An 18,979-nucleotide genomic window follows, 5' to 3' on the forward strand; every position below is an offset into this window, starting at 1 on the left:
TACGTGCTGAGCAGCGACGATTGGACCGAGAGACAGCATACCGTCAGTCATCACGGAACAATCGCGCATATAATGTTGGGAGAAAGTGGAGTGAGAACTCCACGTCGCCGCCTCCAAGACCTCGTTCAAGGCGACTCCCCTATATTCGGCCCATGAAGTCGAGATGGCACGAATCTCGTGGGCCGTCACGGAACCCAGGCGGCGAAGCTCCGGAGACTGAAGAGTCATGGAGTAGGCCTGCCGGATGGTGGCCACCAACCATCTGGCGACCGTGGCGGGCGCAATCTCCCGTGTGAATCCCTCGCGATAAGACAGAAAAAGACGCTTTCTGCCGAGACGGACGGCAGGGTCTTTGGTCTTATCGACATAGAACCTCAAGGCCCGGACGGGGCAGAGAGTTCTATCCGGGAGGTCTCGAGAGACCACCCTGGAAAGGGATGGAATAAGAACCGGGCGCCTGGAGGTGGAAGGCGCCTGGTTCTTCGCAATAAAGCCTGGGACAAATTCTAGGACCGCGCCCCTCTCATTGAAGGCTAGCTTGTCAAAAGCTAGGGCATGGAGCTCGGACCGTCTCTGGGCCGTAGCTAAGGCCACCAAGAAGACGGTCTTAAAGGTAAGATGCTTCCTATCTGCTAGGTGCAAGGGCTCGAATGGAAATCTCATAAGAGCCCGTAACACCACCGAGAGATCCCACTTGGGGACGCAATGTAAGGAGCGGGGACGCTCCAGAGACATGTTGCGAAGCAACGATGACAAGGCGTCATCCCAAGCCGGTTGCCAGGAGCCTGTCAGTCTAAGGGTGACGGCAATGGCAGAGCGATAGCCCTTAACCCCCTGGACCGAAAACTTCCGAACCGTAAACAAAAAGTTTAGGAAATCGAGGAAGTTGGGAAGAGTGGGAGCGATCGGAGAAACTCCGTGCTCTCCGCACCAGTCTCGAAAGACGAGCCACTTACTGTCGTATGATGTAAGGGTAGACTGTCTCTGAGGCTGAGCGACTTTTCGGATAACGTCCTCCGAAAAGCCTCTCTCTCGGAGGAAATGCCCGATAGTCTCCAGGCGTGAAGCCTGTAGAAAGAAGGGTCCTGATGGTAGACCCGGCCTATCGGGTGATATAGCAGGCGGTCCCACTCCGGCAATCTGCGGGGGTGGTCCGTCAGGAGCTCCAGCAACACCGGGAACCAAGCTTGGTTCGGCCAACAAGGGGCGATCAGGCAAAGCCTGACGCGCGATGAGGCCACTTTGTTCAGAACCGGCAGCAACAGAGGGGTTGGCGGGAATGCATAAGCATTGAGGCCGTCCCAGGAGGCCGACAGGCTGTCTACTCCCAAGGCCTCGTCGTCCGGGAGAGGGGAGTAATACAGGGTGAATCTCTTGTTGAGGCGAGTGGCGAAAAGGTCCACAATCGGCGCATCCCACATCCCGGCCAGCCGGGACACAATCTCCTGATGGAGGGTCCACTCGGTCTGGACTAAGCGATCGGCTCTGGAGAGAGCATCCGCCAGGATGTTCCTCTTGCCGGGGATGTGACGGGGGAAGAGCTGGATGTCCAGCCGACGACAAAATTGTAGGAGGTCCCATGTCAGACGACACAGAGTGTCGGACCTCGTTCCCCCTTGTCTCCGAATATAGGCGACGACAGTCGAGTTGTCGGAGAACAGAGATACCCTGTGACCCCGTAACCGGGACGAAAAGGCCTTCACGGCTAGGATGACAGCCTGCATTTCGAGAATATTGATCGAAAGGCGAGACTCCTCCCCTGACCACGTGCCCTTGGTGGTCAGGTCGCCCTCGTTCAGGTGAGCCCCCCATCCGAAGAGGGAGGCGTCCGTGAAGAGGGACATCTGGGGGGGTAACGGACGGAGCTGCACCCCGCGGAGGAGCTCCGTCCCCGTCCCCCAGAACCTCCAAACGTCCTCCAGTAGCATGGAAGGGAGTGCTACTGCTCGATCGAGTGGGTCCGAGAAGGGGCGCCAACTCGAGAGTAGGAGGAGCTGGAGGGGGCGCATATACAGGCGACCGAGAGGAACCTGGTCCGCCGCCGAATTGAGCAGGCCCAGCAGGGACAGGAACTGTCTGGCTGTGGCGCTGTCTCGACGACGGAAAGCCCGAATCAGAGACCGGATCTTGGTGACCCGGTCCTGAGGTGGGGACATGAGGCCCTCTCTGGTACGGAAACGTACTCCCACGAAGACAAAATCCTGAGACGGGTCTAGCTCGGATTTTTCTAAGTTTGTTATCCACCCGGCCTGGGTCGCCGTCTTGAGCAAGAACCGAGTCTGCTTGAGAAGACGGGGACGGGATTGGCAACGCAGCAGCCAGTCGTCTAAGTAGCAATGGAGCTTGAAGCCCAAAGCGTGAAACGGGGCGGCGAACGCCCTGACGACGGTTGTGAAAATAAGCGGAGCGGAAGCCAGGCCGAAAGGCAAGGCCTGAAACTGATAAATTTTGCCTTCGAAGTAAAAGCGAAGGAAATGTTGAAAGTCTGGATGGACTGGGATGTGAAAATACGCATCCTGCAAGTCCATGGAGACGGCCCAATCGTCGGGCTGCACCGCTGTTGCCACTGACCTTGTTGTTTCCATCCTGAAACTGGGTACCCTGAGGAACCGGTTCAGGCTGGACAGGTCTATGACCAATCTCCATTTTCCCGACTTCTTCGGAACCAAGAAGATGTGGCTGTAAAAGCCCGGGGAGGAGTGGTCTTCCACCACCGTGACAGCCTCCTTCTGGAGGAGGGAGTTGACCTCGGACCGAAGGGCTTCGGCCCTGGCCGGGTCCACGGGGGGTAATACCGGGTGGGGAGTCGATGTCGTTGGGGGAGGATGGGCAAAATCGAGGCGAACCCCGTGCCGGAGCATGTCCGGGACTGGGGAGCCTTTTTGACACCATCCGACCCAAAAGGCTGCGAAATGGCGCAGTCGGCCCCCAACGACAGAGTCCGAGGGAGTGTCGCCTATTAGCGCCCGAGGAGAAGGTGACAAGTCACCGACGCCTGCCCCCGCGACCCTTCCGCTGTTGTGGCCGGAAGGGGCGCTTGGGCTGCCCGCCACCTCCGCCCTGACCTGAGGAGCGGTGGCGCTTATTGGAGGGGCGGGCTGGAGCCGCAGCTTCTGTCTGCCCTCGGGGACGAAAAGACCCGGAGGAGCCCTGCGAGGCCGAGGGCCCACGAGAGGCCGACGCACCCCGGGGGCGTCTAAACTCCGGCTGACGTCCCCGGCCCGCGGACCATGAAGAGGAACGCGGGCGGGGGGCCTGTCTGGGGGGAGGAGGGTCCCCCTCACGACTCTTATCCGACTCGCGCTGAGCCCCTAAGGTATCAGGCAGCGAATCGTGGAATAAGAAGGGACCGCCCAAAGGGGCGGTCCGCAAGGCCCCGCGCAGAAACTGGGCGCGGACCACACTCAGCCCCTCGATGAGGAGGTCCCGGCGCTTCAGCACCGCGTTGGCTGCTTGTTTGGCAGCTAAGTCACTGGCATGTTGCAGTGACTGCTGTAAGGACATAGCCAGGATGCGTTGCTCATCCGTGGCGTCCGCAGCCAACGACCTGGACAGGGCACAGAGCGTCAAGTCGGCGTACGATAACACCGACTGCGTCTCCTTGGCCAGGGCCTCATCGTTCTTGGCATCCCTCATAGGAGCAGACGTGAGGACTTTCGGAACGACCAACCCGGCGAGCTGCACATCATCCCTCAAGGGGATGAGTGAGACCGGGTCAGTCCCCGACGGCGATACTCTATAGTATTCTGGCCTATACGAAGGACTGTGAGGGGAAGTGGCCGTGAAGCGCTTCCCCGCCTTCGTCCAGGCTCCCGGTCCAGTCGACGGCAAAGTCGAGACCAGGGAGCGCTGGTGGCCCCCGCAGGACGGCGCCGTGTCCCTAAGCGTTGAATCGAGCCAATGAGAGGCTCTGATCAAGGCAGGGGAGGGGGGCAACTCATCGAGTGCCCGGTCCGGCACGGCAGCCAAGTCCGGCTCGTCGGCATCCCCGAAAAGATCGAAGGGAGCACGGCCGAGCGCGGGGTTGACCGGCGGGAGAGGACAATGCTCGGTCGGCACGAACTGCCGGACGAGCGCGCGAAGATCGCGCATCCCAGCCACAATGGTGGGGTCCTCTGTTCCAGAGGGGCAGTCAGCCTGAGGGGCCTGCCCGATGGAAGATTGCGACTCATCGAATTGATAGTCGACCTCCATGGGGACTTGGGGCAGCTCAAAGGCCACTGGTCTCCCGGCCTGCTGCTGAGGGGCCCTATCTGAGAGATTTTTGGTCTCCAGATGGGCAGCCAAACTCTGCAGGACCTGACGCTGCTGGGCCGTAAGGCCCGGTGCGATAGGCCGGGGATCCTGTCTGGACATACCTGGGGCAGGCAGGGATGGCGGGGGGCTACTCACCACAAAGGGGGTGGAGCTCAGACCCGCAGAGCCAGACAGGGAGGGACGGGGTCGCACCGGCGAAATCGTGGGGCGAACCCTCCCGACGTCCGGACAGACCCTAGGGTCTCTAGAACGGACGTAATGCCCCATTGTCGCACCCCTACCCCAGAGGGGTAGGTCACCTCCGTGCGAGACAAGAGGGGGCGGCAGAACAGGGGGGGTGACGCCCGAGTCTGCAGTAACCCACGGGGAGGCGGTCGACGTCCTCAGAAGGGGACGGAAATTGGGGTGAGCCGCCTGCCAGGCCTCATAACCCGATGGGATACGCCCCGTCGCCTCAGAGCGGTCAGATGTGACGGTGTGATCTGACGAGACAGTCACAACCGAAGACACTGCCGGAGGCACATCCAACCCGGAGGAGGACGGGGGACGACCCAATGCCGCAGCAGGGGGGTCCCGACGGGGGAGGGCGGAGGAAACCCGGCCAGGTGGGGGCTTAGACGTGACTAAGGACTCCACGGCCGGTAGCCGGAGGAGTTCCTGAATCAGGAGGTCTGCCTCCAGCGGGGTATGCTCCACGCCCAGGGGATCGGGACGCAAAGCGTCCAGAGTCCCGCTCACTTCGACCCCCTGTGAAAGGGGGGAGGAGCCAATCTCCCTAGGGGGCGCCCCGATGAGGGGGTCACCGGCGCTCAACCTAGGAGAGAACCCGGGGGGCACACCTCCGAATGGAGGGTGCCCGGCCCGAGCCCCGGAGTCGGGCGCCGAAACGGCGCCAGAGCTCCGGGGGCCTCGCCCCCGCTGAGAAGAAACAGCGGAGGGGGACTTAGAAGAGGCCGCACCAGACTTTCTGGGGCCTCTCCGGGTCGGCTTCTGCTTCTTCGACGGCCGAGGGGCCGGAGAAGCAGAAGGCAGCGTCCCGGCAGCGGACGAAACCGCAGTCGCCGAGTCCGACGGGGCGGACTGGCGAGCCGGGGACGAACCGGGACGGGGACTAATAATCCCCGATACACCGGCACCCGGGCACCTGAATACCCAGAAGGGTAACAGGCCCAATAAGAGGGCTGGAAAGCCCAATAAGGACAAGAAGGACGCTAACAAGAGCGGCAGAGCCAGCATCTTGAGAGGCCACACAAAGAAAGTGAACGATAAGAAAAACTTGGATTTATTTGGTCACGTGACCGGAGCCTGGAGCGAGAAAAATTTTTGGGAGAACGGCGAAGAAAAAGCGTTCTAAGTGACGAATTCAGAGAAAGATGGGTAAAGGAATGGTCTCACCCGCTTCCTGAAATCGGCAGCTCCAAAACGGACGTCCGGGGGAGGATCCTTCTCAATACTGTCGCGGGGGAATCAACGCAAACAGCAGCAGAAACTCGGTGCTTGTGATACAAGGCGCCGAGGAAAAAGTACTGGCAATATGGCGGCTTGCACGGTTGATGGGCTGTACAGGGGCGCCGCCTGGACGTAGCCTTGTGAACTGGCTGGTTATTTTCTAATGTAATTAGTTAAATAATTCCTCGGGTAGATCCGATATGAGTACATATGCAAAAGTCTGACCTGGGTAGAGTATGAACGACATAAAAACAAATGATTTACCATTCAACACATCATCGATCTGACCGCACTCGAACTCTTTTCTGCTTCCTCGATGCAAATACTATTATTTCAACAATAGTTCCTTCACTGAAAAACTTGTTTCTCAAAAACTTTTAACATTTTTTGAGAATATTATGAGAGAATACAAGTTGTGTTCAGATGGAACTGTTCTTCATGGGAAGCTGTGAGGTTGTTTGCCATCAGGTTTGAGCTGAGTGCCCCGCAAACCAGACATTCTTGCTGTGGTGACCTGCAACGTTTATTGCTGCTGTTGGTAATAACAAGATTGCTTGTCTGCAGGGAAATGGGTCATCGCTGGGATTGATATTTCTCGCCGGTCAGCAATGTAAGATTCCTGTTGCAGGCAGCTGCAATGCCCCATAGGCAAGAGATTTGTGGCAACAAAAATGTCTCTGCTTTAGAAATCCGTAGTCAGAACACGGTCTTCCACGCCAAACTTTTGCTACCGGCTCCAACTCTCATAACCATCCAGTCACCACACGAATCTCACTCAGTGAGCAATAGAATGTCATAAACCATCCAAAACAAATTGAAAATTGCTATTACAATCTTCTCGTAGGATTCTACAAGTTCAGATATAATTAAGGAGCTTAAAACCATTCATTTGCCATTCTCTTGGTCATAAAATTAGACGTCCAGGTGAAAGTTTCATCTTCTTAAATCTTACTAAATTGCCTATTACTCCTTTATCCAAGCCGATTGCTGTATTAAATATTCATAATTTTTTCATTTCATCAAACTTGACCAAGATTACATGTAAATTTCATGAGGCTAGTACACACTATGATACACGAGTTTGGTTTTTACACAGGATGAAACTAAAGCATACATCTGAAGTAAGCTTAGAATATCTAATAATGCAGTCTGTTCTTATCATAAAACTCTTGCCGAGAATAATAGTCTGCAATAATTCTCAAGTTAACATATTCATTGATAAATAATACAACACGTTGTGATACAACTTGTATTTATATAAATTAAGAATTCATGAACAAATTGAGAATACATTGCTATCTTTCATTTTAAGGAAAGGAGGAGCCACAACTGCAACTGATGCTACATGTGGTCATTTATAGATGTATTGAAGGACAAGATAGAGCAAGGTCATGGTCTAGTAGTTAGGGTAACGGCCTCATAATTTAAGGTGGGGTTTGATTCTTGGTACTGCCAAGCTTTACTTTTGTGTTTTAGTAGTTGTTTCTACAACAAACAAAATGAGGTGTTCTATTTTACTCATTTTTTTGTTCAAGGGCTGAATTTCCTCAAAACTGTTCGCAGCCAACTGATAATTGAAAGAAACTTACCATCTTCTGTTGGCTCTGTTCTGTTGCGTGCTTTATTGACCTGGTACAGCCGCCTCCTTCGCACTAGCCAAGTGATGAGAGCACAGATAAGAACCAGAATAACCACTGCACCAACTATTCCTAGAATGAGATACGAATTGTTATCCGAGGCTTCATCAAAATCCTGAAACGAAAGAAAGACAACACTAATAAGTATACTTTCTAGAGCAAAATTCTGACGCATTCAGAAGAGAGAGACAGCGGGAGTGAAAGAAGATGTTGGCATCGTATCTGTGGATAGAAGGACAACAAGAAGATCAGAACTGTCTGGCTTGGAAATGGATATTCTAATCTTAAGCTTTCTAAGGAATGGTCATATCAATGGGTGTTCTAAATGTACCATCAGAAAGTGCTCTTCTAGAACTTGGCAAAGAATTGTTATGATGTCGATAGATTTACTAATGGCAACATGATAAAGTTCCCATCTTAGCCTTTCAAATGAATGGTCATGTCCATACAGATTTGCCAGTGGTGGCATCAAGCTTTCTAGCTTTCTCTCAAACGCCAGGGTGCTCTTCGAGAGCATTTATTAATGTATGGTCATGTCAACCTTTCCAATGAATTGTCATGTCTATAGGTTTACCAAAGGAGCTATCCAAAAGTGCTCTTTGGGCTTTTCGATTAATGGTCATGTCAATAGATTTTGAAACTAGCCGACTGAACCTCTGGACAATCAGAACACAGTTTCAAGACAGCAACTCAAAGTTAATGCTGTCTGCTGTCTGAAAGATGCGAGACAAAAGATGATCAGATCTTATCATATTGCCAGGGGCTTAGGACTCATCTTTACACAGAAAATTACACTACGCTGGAGAGACAGCTTCATTGGAACCTCATTTCAAAGAGTGTCTCCAAAAATAAGTTTGATATTAGTTTCTCCACGAAGTCGACTCAATTAATATCAAATTAAAGTTATAACTGTCAACAGATATGATCAACACGGTAGCTGTAATGGATAGTCTAATGACATGCCTCCCGAAGAAAACACTATCGTCATATTTCTAAAGGCAACTATGAGCAGTGCGATCTATTCCCCGGATAAGACCTGTAAGCTGGTGGTTCAGGAACAAAATCACTGTTCTTCTCAAGAAACATAATTGCTTCATCTCAACCAATAGTGCACGCAAACTTTATAATAGCCCCAATCAAAGGGAAAAGGAGAATGCGTGCATGAAGATGAATCGATAAAAGTCAATTTTTGTTATCTATGGACCGACAAAAGGTGCCAAAAATCCATAAATGTGGCCAATTAGTCATGTCGCGTTAACTGTGGAATGCAAAATGATGCTCCACATGAAGTCACATGAACTTTGTAACAAAAGCCAAGGGGGAAGTCGTAAAAAGGATCTAGTGAATTTGATACAGTGGCTGGTGTTTGCCTTGGATGCTGCTGTGGAGAATGGGAATTGTAAAAATGTCAAGCGTTTGTTGAAGACAACTGAACGTATTCGCTCAGTGACGAGTATAGAATAGTTACAATAATAATGTTGCAGCTATTCGATAGTCTGTATGTCATGTTACAAAACACATACCAAAACAACCCCCAGGTTATCTGATTTATTCAAAAAAATATTTTATAAACAAACCTGGAGTGGCGTTTTATCAAGATAAAATAGCCTTGTCAGCGTGGCTCAACAAAAGTGATTAAGTTATGGCACACGATATAAGGAACAATGTGTCGTCTCCGTTGCATCTCTCTTATTTCTTTCCTTACCATTTTGTTACCAAACATTTTACAGCATATTCCTTAAGCCACATGGGCCAGTTTCATGCCATCATGCTAGTGATGTCCCCAAAGCAGGCAAATGAAACGATGCCATTGCTGCACAAAAAGCGGTAAAGGCCTGCAGCATGCCACATTATGCTCTATACAGCAACATTTTCCATCATTGCAAAATGGCTGAAGAGATCAAATCAATATTGCCATGTAGCAAGACACCATAAACCACAATGAATCTTCGGCAAAATCTTCGAAAAGTCCTCACCAATCCTCCAAGAAGTGACTGTATTCCCATGATTATTTATTCCAATTGCATCCAAAATTCACACACTAAGAAGACAAATAAAAAAAATGAAACGCAACACTCTAAAGGAAAATAGCATTACTTCTACTCCAAATGCTTACACTTAAAGAACTGCTTCCTTGTATTCCCAACCTCACATCACTATACATCAGTGATTCACTACTCCAACACTAATTGATAAATTTCCCTGTCATCTATAATCACTGCGAGAGCATAAGTGGTGTCATTAATGGTTACAATTGAAACAGACCAGAGATATTTTAAAAACAAATTTCTCAATGTGAATCATAGGAAGATAATGAGAGGAATAGCAGTATGATTTCAGACTTTGCACTGTTGACATAAACTGCATTACAGCAGATTGTTGACTCCGCACAGTTGATTTACAGTTGAATTACGACTGGTTTCTGACTCTACAGAGTTGAGCGTTGATATTCAACTGAATTGCATGTGGTTTTGACCCTGCAGATTCAATTTACAACAGAATTACAACACATTTTTGTCTCCGCACTGTTTATTTGGATCTAACTTCTGATCCAGCACTGCTAAATTAAAACTGCATTACAAGTGATAAATGAATCAGGACAGTCGACTTACAAGAGATGTTTTACTTTTGTGTGTTAAGAGCTGACAATACAATATAGTTCTTTCTGACAGTTACTTATGTAGAAACAGTCAAAGGCAGATCTCAAACACAGCCTTGCATTTGTCACACATGGATTGGTACATTCAATCGCTCTTTGCTTGATATTTTTTGTTGCTTCATGCCTGATGTTGAGTTACTCAGTAACCAGCCAATCTGGCGTGATGAAGATTTACTGTTGGAAACAGGCTAAAAGTTTCACTTGCCCAATACCTCATTAAGGCACCAGCAACGAACATTTCTTTGTCACCTATTACGAATCACTGACACATCCCACAGATGAAAGACTTTTACCGCTGTGGCCTGCGATACTGCGTCCAAGAATTGGATTTAAGAAAAAAACAAATGCAAACTTTGAAGAAATCGCCTCACTCGTTTTTGCACAGCCGATATTTACTGATGAAAAAGGCTATTAGTGATTATAATTATTTCTTTTACTATACTCCTTTAAAGAAGAAATTACGAAACATTACTTTCTATAAAAAGCTTTCAGCTTGAGTCCCAAACATATTGCTCTCCAAGTTATGTCGAACCCATTATAGTATGATCCCAGAATCATTAAACAGTTCCTTCACGATCCTACAACACCTCGGCTCGTTCCGAAGTCTCGTTTGTGTAAGACGTGGCGAGTCGTAACATTAGACACCTGTGTTCACGCGCCCAATGTCCACATACCCATTTTGTCACATGACAAGGAACGATAACTTCTCCGACTGGTTGCTAATGAAGCTGGCCCACGATGAGCGGCGGAGAGTCCAAATAATGTAACGGGTATTACTCCTCATAAAGTTGAAGAGATATACTATGTAAGGTAGTTCAAATTCCTTCACAGGTTGTGCTCTCTACGAGTAAGGACGATGCTGGCCGCTCTTTTGTATCCCAAAAAGCATCTGTGATCACCTTGTTAATGACTGAAGATAGCCATTGAAAAGTGCTTTGAGACAGAGCTTTGCTCAGTGTGAAGTGCTACCGGTCCACAAGGCTACCATGATTGCTACTTTCGAAGTCGTCAGAAATGCAAGCCATTCAAGAACAGCCAATAAAGCGAGTTCACTCATCGTACAACAATCCTCCACCAATGTGAGACATTGCTTACTGAGCCTTAAAATGAATTCGATAGCTTCCATCCCATAATCTGGCAATAAGTTCGAAGAATTGAAGCAAAATATCCCATTTTATTGGCATTATTGACGGAGATAAGAAATCTCCTGAGCCTCGGTCTAAGGCTGCCGCGACGCAGTCAGACGGATGGAGAATTGGGCTGTAGTGGACCTTTTATTCAGATGACAGTAAATGGGCTGTACTGAATCCTTATTTGGCAGACAGCGGAGCGTCCTGACCCACGACCGATCAATTTCACAAATGATGTTTCTTTGATGCGGTGCAATTTAGCGTTTTGTGATCGGATGCTGCCGGGGTAAAGATAGGTCGTGCTGTCGGACGAGAAATGAAGAAGTTCAATCGGGAATAAATGGATGTTGATAGCAAGACAAATTTGAGAATGCATGTTGCTGGGTGGCAGGGGGCCTGGCTTAGCTTGTTTGGCTTTGGAAAGTATTCATCAGTTACAATTAACTGAACTGGACATGCGTTTGTTGATTCCAGTACATAATTTGAGGCTGGATTCACTCGGAGTGGTGGTTAGCTTAGATTCGGAGAGGAAGCCATGCAACCCTCGGAGCGGTTTCTTGCTGCTTTCACATGGTGAATATGAATACCATGTCACAATAATTATTTCTTTATAGAGAGTCTGGGCTTTTTAGGATGTACATCTAAAGAGACAGCAGCTTTGTTTTAGTCTAGAACACCTTGAAAAGTGATATGAAAATGCCGTAATTGTCAAATGAAAGAGCAGGACTATCCTTTCAAGAAAAGTTTGTTTCCTCAGAAAAGAAATTGAAAAGGGATACAAAAGCCGATACAGCTTCTTATATATATATTCTCCAATAAAGCGAGAGGGTGCCACAGGGGTAATAAAGATTATGGTTACAACGAAGGTTTTGTCAATTTCTTTTGTGTTATGATTTCATCTTTGAAGAAATTAAGATACATTGTGGACACAAAACTGTTAGTACAATAGAGATTTTATAAAATTGAAAGTAATGTATTAGGATAATAATGCAAAGTGATATAAGTAATGAGTAATAGAGTACATATCAGAATGATTTTATAATCAAAAGTGACAGTTAGTCATTCAATACCCTCTAGCGTTTAGATTGTCTCACCCATGCCCTTGTTTTACCCTAAAATAGAGGTTATTCTTGTAATATCTCAGCGAGAAAAAATTCTCAAACTAAACAAAGACTGAGACAGAGCGATATCCTTGTAACCTCTGAACAAGGAATCGGCTAGGTCAGTGCTAACAAATTACGGAACTTTGTATTCAGTATCAGAGAGTATGGCTTTAGTATCTGAACCGCTTGACAGCAAATAAATTAGCGATGTTGAACAATATCTTCATACAACATGCTCAAGTCAAGGGCATATCCTTGAAACTACACAAACAGATTTGTCAAACAAAAGTGACAATTGGACTAACTCCTTGGATCCCACATCATAATGGAATAGAATTTCAGATAATCTTCCAGACATACTTGACCATATTTCTATGTGACATATCTATCCATCTTGAGACACAAGGCTCCTAGATCACAAGATGAAGCTCTATAAGACATGTATTACACACGTGGGAATTGGACTTATTAGGGTAAAAATATTACCTGTCATCTAGCTACTGAGACTTCCAGACAAAAGAACAATGTATTAGACATCAGTTGTCAACCTTTAGAGGAAAGATCTTACAGAAAACAAAATGTCTTATATCAAGCAATGATTTCCAAACAATCTGCAACTTGTCCTTGAAATGATCTACACGACGGCATTGTCTAGTGACAGAAAGAGAATTGCAACACAAACAGACAAACGGACAGTCATTTATACATGGTGCCCTCTTGGAGAGAACAGTTATAAGAAATAAAATCGGACAAATGTGACAGGAATGTTCTCAGAAGAAATTAGCACCAGAGCTATTTCCAAGAATGGTCAACAATACTTGGCCAGTCTTTAACGTTATAATGGTTACTCCAAGCAAAGGAGAATAAGTTAAAAATCAGGTCTTGTTAATCGTAAAGTAATTATCTCACAGAACAGCTGAAGAAGACATGGTCAGATACCAAAGAATTGTAAAACAGTCTGCAGCAAGTCCTGGACATGCTTCATTTCATTGACGTTTTGTCAAAATGGCCAAGAGCATTGACAACTTCGGTGACCATTCGGCATTTCAACAAAACATCATAAATATATTTCGTTATATATTTCCAAAGATAAAGCTACAAATGGAACCCATGCAAACAAACAAATGGACAATGGCTACTCGACCTTGTTGCAATATCAAAAAGCACTATCATAAGTAATATTCACTGGATAAATATTGTCGCAGAAGCATTCTGGATTTTTCCTCCGAGCATAGAATGGACTATCGGAAATACGCCCAAACATGAATGTCAAAGACATTTTTACCACTTTTTACGATATCTGTGCATTTGTAACGATATGTTTGATCTCCTTCAACTCAGTTATAAAGGTATCAAATCGCAAGCAATGAACGAGGGAGTAAGCAAACGTCATAAGTTAACACAAAATTCACCCACACAGATTTTCCATTGGACTAACCCTACTAGGTTAAAATATAGCAAATACCTCATGATTATAGGCTTGAACTTGAAAGGCTTGGTGGGTTTGGATTGGTAATGGTGAAAAAGTTGTTCCACTCAGAAGTAAAGTGGAATACTTTTTGGGCAAATATACCAAAACAGAACAACTAAATCGTCTCAATAGAATAAGTTTTGAAAACGTGTGGCTATATATCATCTCAAAGCAATTGTAAAAGCTGTTGGTGAAATGAAAATGACTCAGCCAAGGCTGCAGCTAGGACATGAATTGATGAACAAAGAAATTTTAAAAAATCACGCTTACAGTGAAAGGCTTTGGCTGGGTCAACCTGATCAAGGGAAATGTATCAACAATGGCTTTAGTTGGTGGTATTGTTCACGCTCAAGATCAATCAATTATGCTCAGCTTTACAAGAACAATACTACACCAGGTGTCATGTGTTCCTCAGTGGTCTGGTGGCAGCGGGTGTGATCATGGTGCTGATGGTCCCAGGTTCAAACCCCCGAAGGAACAGCTTGAATTTTTTTTCTCAATGTTACCTTTTTTTTTATTGGGTAGAAGAAGTAAAACTTTTACTTCTTTCTACCCAAATAAATAAGTTTGTAATTCGCAAATCAAGAGATAAGCAGGAACTTCATAATGGGCATAGTGTCTTCCTTGTGCACAACAAGAACACATTCTGTGGCAGAGTACAATCAAATATTGATTGACCACTCTGGGATGATGGACCACAGAACGATAATAATTCCCAGCCTCTAGGGCATGAACTGGCAGGGGCATTGACCACCACTGCCATGGTAGATACTCCTTATTCTCCACACAGACAACGGGCAGATCATCGCTAGGGGTCAACACCATTAACCCAGCACAGTCAAGGAAGGCAGGCATGTTGCCATTTTATGTTACTCTCAATTTGTTGAGCAAAAGAAGAATTGCACCTGTTTGAAAAAAAATCAGCACTTCATCTACTTCCTCACCATTTAGATGTTTTATGACCATAATTCCTCAGGCCTTTGACACGGATGTTGGTGGACTGGTGCCCCCAATGTCAAGGAGGGCATAGTGTTTTGAGAAGATGGCACCAGCTAAAAGTTCCGAAAGCAGTTCTAATTCACATCTATCATCTTATGATCATCATTCACTTCCCTTACTTAACTTTCAGTTAGACTAGATTCAGTCCCAATCTGGGTTGTTTTTAATGTTACTTACAATATTTCTGATCCAGCCTCACAACATACAAACCCCAATCCTGCTCAGCCACTTTTCTTACCAGAGCATACAGCATCTATGTATATTTCTTGTGATTGTTCTTTTTGTGATATTACCATGTCGATTCCATGTGTTATTTGATATCGGGCAACTTTTATACATGCAGCTGCCTTTATAAAAGAACAGGTCTTAGTTGCTCCTGTTACAGGCAAATCTTCATGGGGAGATACTTCAGGCAACTCAGAACCTGATACGCAATATTAGCAAAGGATGTTTGCTTCGCGGTGGTGGAAAAAATTGGCTTCCTGAGATATTGTTGCTCCTAGCCAACCGAGATTAAAATGCAGGTTCTCATCAGTGTAGATGCGGAGCACAAATTTGAAAACTGGGTCCCATTTCACAACGATGGACCAGCATTGGTCCAGTGCACCATTAAATTCATATGCAACACTAGGCCAAGATACCAGCCTTAGGATATCACGACACAATGCAGGTACATGATGCTTGGTATTTTGTGATTGCCATGTCTCATCAGGGTTGAGAACAGGCATTCATGGCCTTTTTCTTCCAAAACACCCTTCGTGACCTCCCTTGGTGTTGTGCATTGTGAATGCTATGGCTCTTAGTCTTAAGTCATGCCAGTAGTCTTGTATCGTTCACCTAAAAAGGCATTTATCACTGCTCTTTTTCTTGGTAAGCCGGTTTACCGATAACCCGTCTTTGATGCTGATGTTACGTGACGTGAAGCGGATATGGCGTGCATTAGCTGCACCAGGTCATGTGGACATTCCTCGAAGCCTACCTTTGAGGGAACACAGTGTCTTATATCAGTGTTGCTCGTAAAAGCAATTAAAAGGCACTGCACCACGCCGAGTAAACAGCACTTTTTTAGCTGCAGGTCTACTCTTGTGATCAGAGATTGCTTTATCAAACAGGCTGTGTACCCACTGACTAATCCCTTGTGAACTTGTGGCATTGTTTCACTTGTCTCCATGTAATGTCCCTGGTCCAACCAATGGGAATGTTCAAGAAGCCAAGTCACCAATGACCATGTCTGTCTCATACACTCTCAAGAACCAAGCGGCTGCTGTCACGTCCCGTTGTTACTGGTGTTAGGCTGCTTTGGTGTAGCGTATGGATTTCGATAATTCGTTGTGTGGTGTATAGATTTCCATTGTCATACAAGTTACCAATACCCATGTCTGTCACATACACCCTCAATGCCCAAGGTTCTGCGGTTACCGTTTGTGAGGTTAGGAAGTCGTTCATAGATCTTGTGACATATGTCTACAAAAACCATTGCTATTGTGACCTTAGACTAACCTGTCTCCTGACGAACTGTGCATTCTCAAGCCCAAAGACTGTGGTAGAGGCTACTGATGAAGTAAGGAATCAAATCAAAACAAAACAGATCAGTACCTTTGATAGTTCCGAATTTACTTTTCAACCTCCCAGTAACCGATGTTAGGGTATTTCTTGTCACCTGATGTGGTCTATGGATAATCATTGTCGTAGGATTTATCAATAACCACTGAAGATGTGGGTCCTAATCACATATTGATCATGGCTGTCGCATACATTAGACAGTACTTGCATTGCTCATTATCGGAAGTCAACAGATGGTGTTTTTATTCACCGTTGTTGTGGCTGATATCGTTAGTCTCTTCTCCTTCAGTTTTCACTCGTGTTTTCTAGCAACGATGTTTGGGCCCATATGGGGATATTGGTTTAGTGACTCAACCAAATGCCATAGATTTGGAGACAAGAAAATGGAACTTGTATTTCTCGATGGTTTGTGTTCATGCCCTGCATGGCCAGAAAGTCAATTCTGGAGATTTGGCATCAGTTTAAAATGACATGCCATTAAGCTACGAGTTCACCCCGGGTACGAATGCATCATATTTTGCTTGCGATTTCCACCCCAAAACAATCAGAGTAAGGGTTTGGAGTAACATTTTGGTATTGACTCCAACCGATGTTGTTATCTGACTGAACACTCTTAACCAGGCCAACAGTGAGACCTTTAGAGGTCAAATGAGTTATCCAATCCACAATCTGAGCGATTCCAACATGTACCTATTCATGCACCTGTACCCATTTATGCACCTGGATGGAGTAAAGCTTGTCAGACACGAGACCGGTCCAGAGTCTCACACTAGCTGTGGGGTATGAACCAGGTACCTCTTCACCACTTACTGAGAGCCAATAGACCACCACAACTCTTATGATGCACTTTCTCCTTGTTGGTGAGGACTTCTATTCATTACTCTAGGTATGGTTCATTCCGTCACTATGCATATCACCCAATCCCATCGTGACTAACCTACTGACAAGCTATATATCAAACTGCGTTGATCCCTGATATAGCAGGTGGCAATATGATTGTTCCTGATGTAAACTAGCTGACATTATCTCATCCCCGTAGCCATTTCCTGACAATCACCATAACACTGGGCACCAAGGTCACTGAACATTAGAAACACTAATTCCATTGTACCGAGCAACTGATCTCAGACCTTTGATTTGATATAAATCTCAGAGGGCAAAAGCCTTGGTGGAAAATGAGCTATTCGGGTGACCCACCACCTCCTGTCTTGTTTCTATCGACTTGCCGTTAAAGAGATGCACTGTTGTGATGTTCTCACATGGTTACGTTGCATCATCAAACAAACATGTACAGCAACGTCATCATCTTTGCGTTAGGGGGCGTAACTCTCTCTCAGACAGACACAACGTATTTTGGTTCATGAAGACTTTGTCATGAACACTCGGATTCTGTATCACTCGAACCTAAGTTCTGTTGTCATTTTGAATATTATAATATCTCATGGTATCAAAAGTGATATCGTCAATTTCGGATCTGGTGCATTATTCAGCAATCACGCTCCACATTATTCAGACTTCAGCAAGTCTATTGTGATTTTCTATTCTTCGTATTTTTCTAAATTTGTGGCTTGGGAAACACCTATCTAAAAAAGTACTTTAGACAATGAGCTCTTTATCAATAGCCATCGTAAATCTCCCAGATACCAGCTTGGTAACAAGTAGATTGTGATTAAGATAGTCTCATATCATCAGAGGCGATATCCATCGTCTATTCATGCAGCTTTGGTATCATCATCCACGACCAACTACAGAACAACAGCCAATGAAGGATTCTTCAATAATTAATATAGATATTAGCAGTCTGATATTTGATCACCAGACTCAGACTTCAATCATTTCATATTAAAACGGTGGTTTATAATTACAGCAGGTTGTGGTATTATTATAATCCTAGCGTGCTATTTGTCGATGCCCTGTCCTTCAAACCCAAGCATTGGTTTTTATAGTGTAAAACTGTTGACTTGATATAGCAATGGTTTCTTTCATTGGATGTTTTCCTGAGGAGGCCGCCCACTGCAAGGACACAGAAAAATCTGGCTAAAATGACAGGTCCGAAACAAATTTTTCCGATTTTTTATCTGTTTACATGTACATGTAGCAAACTTTGAACAGTACTCATTCACACCGAAGTGTAACCGGATTCAAAATCTAGAAATTTTGTTCCAACTATTGTCAATCATGGCCCAGCTTCATAGTCATTGGAGGAGCGCAAGTTCAAAATCCTTGGCATGGCGAGCTGTGCACATCTTAACCCACAAAGACCAATCCAATCCCCATCTTCATAACAGGCACTAATTAACATGATTAAAGACTGTGCGATCTCAGAACCTTGTCTGTCCAGAAACTGTTACAGAGATGCGATGGATAGAAGAGCAAAGCCAAGATGAACTGGATTATAAATAGAAGAGTTTGCTTCTTCATTCTCAACAACTACTCTGGCTCCAAATCTCTAAAGCAGAGTTGATTGGCTGAAGAAGCAGTGGATCTCAAAACCCTGTGACTTTATGATGTCAGAACTCCTTCCTCTTCAAAATATTTCCATACTAGTACGATAATCCTTCCTCTTCGAACTATATTTCCATGATACACCGGTTATCCTTCCTCTTCAAAGTATATCCATACTACTTAAATAATTCTTCATCTTCACAAGGAAAGAAAGGACGATACTTTTATTTTGATATCCCTTCAAAGCCTTAAAGAGATAAAGGAAA

The 18,979-nt window shown here is 46.0% G+C and overlaps 1 protein-coding gene across 9 annotated transcripts in view; it reads right to left on the reverse strand.

Moving 5' to 3' along the window:
* Positions 1-18,979, reverse strand: part of LOC135494436 (uncharacterized) — a 411,711-nt gene that overhangs the window by 220,382 nt on the left and 172,350 nt on the right. For all 9 annotated transcript variants that reach the window (XM_064782395.1, XM_064782396.1, XM_064782399.1 and 6 more), the window contains exon 3: positions 7,296-7,458. In XM_064782395.1, coding sequence (XP_064638465.1) covers positions 7,296-7,458 — 163 coding nt within the window. The remainder of the gene's footprint in view (positions 1-7,295; positions 7,459-18,979) is intronic.

The sequence above is a fragment of the Lineus longissimus genome, chromosome 10 (assembly GCF_910592395.1).
Source record: "Lineus longissimus chromosome 10, tnLinLong1.2, whole genome shotgun sequence".
Classification (NCBI taxonomy): domain Eukaryota; kingdom Metazoa; phylum Nemertea; class Pilidiophora; order Heteronemertea; family Lineidae; genus Lineus; species Lineus longissimus.